Here is a 7,017-nt window from a genome sequence, read left to right as displayed (position 1 = left end):
ATGGGTTCAGGCAACAGCTAATGCTTCTGAATGTTTCCTAATAGTTAATTGTACTAATAATTGCTTCAAATTGAACCAAGGTAGAAGAATCCTTTGTAACAAGACCAATCAAATATCCTATGTATACAATGTTCACCTGTCGTCTTATCTATCTTCAGGCCTAAGGTGAATCAAATGATTTTACAAACGAAGAAAGCTGAGAATACTAGATTTGTGTTGAAACAAATTGAGTGGAGCAATTATAATAAAAATAATTAAAAATGCTCCAGAGAGGGGAATGTCAGGTTTGACCTAGAAACCACTATACAAAGCCCAAGCAAAAGTCTCTGTTATGTAACTAATGCCCATCTGCAATGATAAGGAGGAGACAGCCTTAGATAAAGGAGGCTTGAAAACAAAAGCAGAATCAGAGGACTAGGGCAAAGAGCTAATTTAAATATTAAGAATCACACCCCTAGGTGGGGAGAAAGTATGCTAATGAAACATACATGTATGGAAATGAGATACATAGCTAAAACACAGGTATAGAGACATGCTCAGTAAAGAACTCCTTGCGTCACTCCCTTATAACCAATTAGCAAACAAGAATGCTTATGAAGGTCCAATACTCCTGTATAAAAGATGCTTAGAATTAAGAATCTGTGTGCTTGTTACGTGAAATTATTCCGCTTGCACCTTGTATTGCTAGCAATAAATCTTCTTTATACTTTCACCCCTGGTATCTTTATTGGCTTTTGCATACCGGGCACGATCCCAGACTTGAGCTGGGGCTCAACACCTTGATTGTACATCCATACATATGTTTCCTAGAAATAGCTGTGATTGATGGGGAAAAATGTGGGTATCAGGGAAAGTGAACAGTGAGTGAAAGGGAAGTCTCTTGGTGCTACTGGACTTACCAGAATGAAGTTTTCCCCTCTCTGTGCTTGACATTAACACAGCTGTTTCATAAGTGCAAAGCAAGTCATGTATGTGCAGTTATGGAGTCCAACACTACAAAAGCAGCAGTAAATGAACTACCGACTGAGGCAGGAATCCATGCCAGTGCTAGGATTTAAAATACAAGTATATAGGGAAATATACATGTCTGTGGTGTACTGGTAAAAGAAGCACAAAGACAGAATTGTTCAGTGACATCCAAACTAGCTATGAATGCTGACAATGCCACTGATACAAGTGGAAAATGCCATGTAGGAAAGTAAAGGATAATACAATTCAGCCCACAATAAAGTCTAGATGCTGTTTTCACTAGAGCTTGTAGCCTGTCCTCTTTCTAATGATACCAGCTACAACATCTCTTCAGCCCTGACAGTGCTTTCCTAGACTTTCTTCACCGCCTGGTCGCGCAGCTCAATGTAGAAAACAACATGGAGCAGGTCAGTTCAGTGCATAGGCAACTGGTAGGGGGTGCATGGGGGTGCACATGCCCCTCTGATGGGACTGATGCCCCTCCTGATTGCCAACAATGATGCTGTCGGTAGGGCTGGTGCCTCCCATGACAGGGCCTCCACCGTCGGTCGCTTCTGTGGGTACCCCCTGCCAAGATTCAGGAGGCACCAGTCACTCATGGTTTGGTGTAGAACAAAGAAGCACTGGGCATCACTTAGAAGTCCTAGGGATGCTCCCAGAAAAGGCAGCTCCATTGAAAGCAGAACAGCTCAGATGTGGCTATGCAGTGTGGTTGGGCACACTTGAGACAGGCTACTCCATGTTCTCTGGCCTGGGTTCCTGTCACACAAGCTAACTGTACAGTGAAAATATACAGACAGCAGTACCTAGCTGAATGCCAGTCAGCTACCAAAAAGCAGGTGATATACAGTGAAGGCAGTGACACTTCACCCTGTATTAATTTATTTTATGTCTGTACCCTAGTGCTGTCATGCATAGGTATAAGCCTCTTGGGGCAGAGACTGTCTCTGTGCTCTGTGTTTGATCAGGGAAAATCACACTAATGGGGCTCTGGTCCATGACTAGGATTCCTACCTTCTAAAACAATGCAAGTGATAAATATAAATATAATATGGAAAGGAAAAGTGATGTAAAAGCATTTGATAATATGTACAGGTTTCCCTTGATTTACGCAGTACATGCGTTCCTGGAGAATGGCACATAAATTGTATTCGCATAAAGTGAACCCACTTTACAATGTAACAAATAGGCATAGGTTCCCATGGCGGTGAGGCCAGCTGCAGTGGCCCTGGGAGCAGCCGTCACCAGCTGCCTGCAGCCGCTGGGCTGCACCGTGCTCTCTGCCTGTCCCCCTGTGCCTGGGCTCCACTTGTCCTCACTCACCTCTGATCCTGGGCTGCGCTGTGCCCTGGTGCAGGCAGCTGGTGGTGACTGCTGCTGGGATCGGTCCAGCACGTGCTGGGGTGTGTGCAGACAAGTGGAGCCCCGGGAGGCGCAGGGCACGACACTCTCCCCAGTCCATGTTGGAGCAGTCCCAGGAGCAGGCAACACCAGCTGCCTGCACCAGGTACAGAGCAGCCCAGGAGCAGAGCTGAGTGGGGATAGGCAAAGTACGGTGTGCTCAAGTGGCTGCAGGCAGCTGGTGCCAGCTGCTCCCCAAGCTGCTGCAGCCAGGGCTGGGGTGAGTTGGGCCATGGTCCTTTCCCCTCCCCACATAGACTTACCTGCTTGAGCAGGGAGATGTCTATGTTGGTTGCATAAGAGCGAATTTACCTCACATATAATGAATTATGGGTCTAAATATGCTCAACGCAAAGTTCAAATTAGCATATAAAGAACCCCATAATTCAAGGAACACCTGTATTAATAAAGCTGAGGAAGTATTTTTCAATGAACAATTTATTTGGTAAATGTCGCCTTCTTTTTCTGTCTGAGAGCATGCTGCCAAATGCTGCAGTACCACTATATTCCGTAACACTGTCAAATGTCTGGGACAAAAAAAAGGTTTCATTTGCAGACCAGTCAGCCACGGTTTGTTCTATATACTTTAAACCTACACTGCTTTGCCTATTGTTTCTGCTCCCTGATCAGGTGACATGTCGTTTTCCAGCACAATTTAAACAGTGAATTTTACAGAAAAATACATTAACCACAATCATTTTTTTGTGAAACAGCCATACTACAAACTGAGATGTGATTAGGAGAGGTCCCAAATAATTGTAAAAGGGCAGATAAAGTGCCCATCTGTAAGAAAGGGAAGAAGGAGGATCCAGGGATCATCAGACCACTCAGCCTCACTTCAATTCCTGGAAAAATCATGGAGCAAGTTCTCAAGGAATTCATTTAAAAGCATTTGGAGGAGAAGAAGGTGATTAGGAACACTCAGCATGGATTCACCAAGGGAAAATCATACCTCACCAACCTGATTATTTTCTACAATGAGTTGATTGGTGCTGTGAGTGTGAGAAGAACAGTGGATATGATATACATGGACTTTAGCAAGGCTTCTGATATGGTCTCCCACAACAGTCTTGCAAGCCAGCTAAGGAACTATGGGTTGGATGAATGGAGGGTGAGGCGTATCCAAACATGGCTGTATTGTTGGGCTCAAAGGGTAGTAATCAATGCCTCGGTGTCTAGTTGGCAGTTGGTATTAAGTGGTGTGCCCCCGGGGTCATTACTGTGGCCAGTTTTGTTCAATATCTTCAAAGACCTGCATAATGGGATGGAGTGCGCCCTCAGCAAATCTGCAGATGATACCAAACTGGAAGGAGTAGTAGCTATACTGGATGGTAGGGCTAGAATTTAGAGAGACCTCAAGAAATTGGAGGATTGGTCCAAAATAAATCTTATGAGATTTAATGAGAAGAATTGAAAAGTCCTGCAATTAGGAAGGAACAATGCCATCTGCTGGTGCAGGCTGGGGACTGACTGGCTAAGCAACAACTCTGAAGAAAAGGACATAGGCAGGGGGAGAGGAGGAAGGGTGGGGGTGGTGTTTAGAGTGGATAATAAGCTGAAAATGACCCAACAGCATGACTTGGTTCAATGAAGGGTAACGACACACTGGTCTGCATTAGTAGGAGTGTTCAAGGCACATCAAAGGGAGTCATTATTCCTTTCTCTCTGGCATTGGTGAAGCCACATCTGAAGCACTGTGACCAGTTTATGATATAGAAAGTGTCAGCTCAGATGGTATAGTTGGGGATGGTCCTGCTTTGTGTTAGGGTGACAGTATTTGGATCTTGGGGAGCATTAGATTTGTAGCTGGATAAAAGGCTATGACCTGTGGCCTAGCAAGCTGCTAACCAAAAGGCAGAATGGCATGTTAAAAGTAACACTGAAAGACACTTAGGCAACATTTTCCCAACAATATAGTAGTGTTGTAAGATATATAGCTCATTAGTAAAAGAAACAGGATGCAAACCCTTGGCTATCGTTAGGAGATAAAGCAAATTTTGCTTATGAATGCTTATGTTAAGCCAGCCATTTGCTTATGTTACGTAGCCATCCTGTGTCAACCATTTTCTGAAAAAAGCGGCAAATGAATCTGTGTAAGTCTGTGTCCTGTGAATGAGGTAAAGTGATGGTTAAATGGAGGCTGGAACAAACCAGCTACAGTGAGTAACAAGGTGAGATACAGGGGTCTTAGGAATGTGAGTAACAAGGTAAGATACAAGGGTCTTAGATTGTGCCATATTTGTTTGTCTTTGTGATTTAAAAGTCTGAAGTTCTGAAGTCAAGTTATTGGCTGAAAAATCTCAGCAGTTGAGAAAAGTAAAAGTAAGATTATTTCACTGATTGCTTGTGGAGGAAGGCTGGACTCTGAATCATCCAACAGGGGAAGGAAAGAAAAGAAGAAAATGTTTGGCAGAAGTTTGATTATTGGCTGTGAAGGAACCATGTGGCAAGAAGCAGAGCACTTGCATTCTAGGAGCAGTAAGTGGATAAAAGCTGCCAAACAGTCACTAGAGGTTGAAGCAGGTGAGATGTCGCATTGAGTACACATCACATGGCAGGGGGATTTAGCATGAAGGGCACAACATGAGTGCAACATGTATCTTATACTTATTGAGATAAGAGGAAAGTGAGAAGACCAAGACAGTTCAGAAACCAGACATAGTTACCTTTATTTCTCCTTGATGGGCTTGGGCTGCCTCCAGCACCTCTGCTGCCTGCTTCCTGAAATCTTTGGCCTCTCTGCTGCTCAGCCTGGTTCTGAAACTTCAGCTCAGAGTAAGCTGTCATTTCCTTCTGTCTGACTGGTGAGGAAATGAGAACAGCGTTCACACTTGGTTTGCAGACTTGATAGTGCAATGTGGGAAGGGTCAAGCAGGATCCCAAAGTAGTCTATTATCCCATGCTGGGAGATGAGAATTGGAGGGGAAAGCCTCTACTTGGGATGACCATTGTGGGGTGTCTCTTCCACCCCAAGGATTCTGTGGTTCTCTTTAACTAGATCCTGATAATCTAATATAAAACTGACTATGCATCCTTAGGAAGGCTTGCTGCAGATCCTTTGAGGAAAGCACCTTGAGAAAGCAGAGGCTGTCATTAAGCACACTAAGCACATTAAAAACACTAATTTCACCGATGCCAATTACCTTATACACAACAGATTCTTGAGGTCAGTTTAATCAGAAGCTTTAGAGCAGCCTGCTACCTACTCTAGAAGGGCTGAGCTATGGTGAAAACATGCTATGTACGTCTGAGAAAAAGAAAGGGGTTCATACAGAAAGTTGCCAAAGATCCTCAGATAAAAAGATCTCTGAGCTAAAATCTTTAAAAACATGAATTATGCAGGGTAGCTGTGGCAAAAGGAAGTCTCATACCCTGTTCATTTTTATGAAACTATTTTTCATGAGAGAAAAGTGGTTGATGTGACTGTAAAGGTGCTGAAGGGTTTCCTCAGAGCTTGCAAGTTCAATCAGACTGTTTGCAGGCTTGGGTTCCCCTCCCCACTCTTTAGCTCCCTGGGTGCAGGGATTCATTGACAGTGGGGACAGGGACAGGGACAGGGGCAGGGGTTGCTAGAGCAGGTTCTCTGGGGGAGCTAAAGAAAGTAGCAGGGAACTGTGGCTTTGTGAGAGCTCCAGCAGAGAGATCAATAAAGTACAGCTGAGAAGGGGCACTCCAGGTGACAAACATAGGGGAGCTGCCTTGGGGAGCTGTCTGGGGAATGGTGTGATTGGTTACAGGAATCCAGGAAAGACTGGAAGAGGGAGGAAATCCTGGTCTCTGGAGCAGCCACACCTGGGGTCCTGACAGGCACCCCCATCTTCTGTCCAGATGACGGCATCGCCACCCCTCTTCTGAGGCAGAGTGAGCACTGCTCCCCGGGGCGCCACTGCAGTCACTCCACAGTGGGCTACTTTGCTGCGGGCAGAGTGATTTTGTGGAGACCTGGCTGATTACGTGTATAGACCTGTTATAAGTTGCCTGAGTGTTAAAGTTGATAACCTAATGGCTTTTGTTATATGATAAGTATTTGCTTTATCTGCCAGTATAGATTATTATTGAGCTAATTGAAAAATATTTTGTTTGTTATTTATGGGATGTTGAATTTGTCAATCTCTCAGTTATTATTGTAAATGATAAATTATTGTAAATAGTTATTTAGCATGTGGTCTGATTGGAGTGGTCTCCCGTGGTCCTCCCCACACCTATTTTCCTACAATGATATTTGATTCCATACGTACCTTTGTCTCCATGTTTAGAAGAATCCAGTTTCAGATCCGAGTAGGTTATCATGTGCTCTCTCATTTCCAACGGTGCTACAGAGACAGACATTATAAACCAGGCTTTAGGAAGCTGCGTCATTTAGCTTGCATTCAGAAGAAGTTGATGGCTTTGTAAAGTATCCTCATGCACTTTGCTAACCATAGGAAGGACCTATACTGCTGAGCTTTCTAATATGCTACATTCTGTAATCACGTTACAGAAATCACATTCAAAAGGTTACAAAACCACTCCAAAGTTAGGAGACACTGAATTAAGCTTGTCTTTACAACTTGGATTCACATCTTGTTGAAATATGTTATGCGGCAATATCCAATTACCTCATCCTGTACTACCCATCCCCCAGCAGGAGAGTCCTCCCTCAACCAA

At 44.1% G+C, this 7,017-nt stretch overlaps 1 protein-coding gene across 1 annotated transcript in view; it reads right to left on the bottom strand.

Annotated features, from left to right (window-relative positions):
* The window catches only part of LOC112548293 (C-type lectin domain family 7 member A-like), a 22,596-nt gene extending 15,936 nt beyond the window's left edge, over nt 1–6,660 (bottom strand). The window contains exons 1-2 of the mRNA XM_025193651.1: nt 6,609–6,660; nt 5,037–5,171 (exon numbers count right to left, since the gene is read on the bottom strand). Of these exons, the coding sequence (XP_025049436.1) occupies nt 5,037–5,171; nt 6,609–6,660 (187 nt within the window). The remainder of the gene's footprint in view (nt 1–5,036; nt 5,172–6,608) is intronic.
* Between the last annotated feature and the right edge of the window lie 357 nt (nt 6,661–7,017).

Source organism: Alligator sinensis, unplaced genomic scaffold, assembly GCF_000455745.1.
Source record: "Alligator sinensis unplaced genomic scaffold, ASM45574v1 scaffold644_1, whole genome shotgun sequence".
NCBI lineage: Eukaryota > Metazoa > Chordata > Crocodylia > Alligatoridae > Alligator > Alligator sinensis.
Note: the sequence above shows the minus strand (reverse complement) of the source record. Positions and strands in the feature narration are given on the sequence as shown.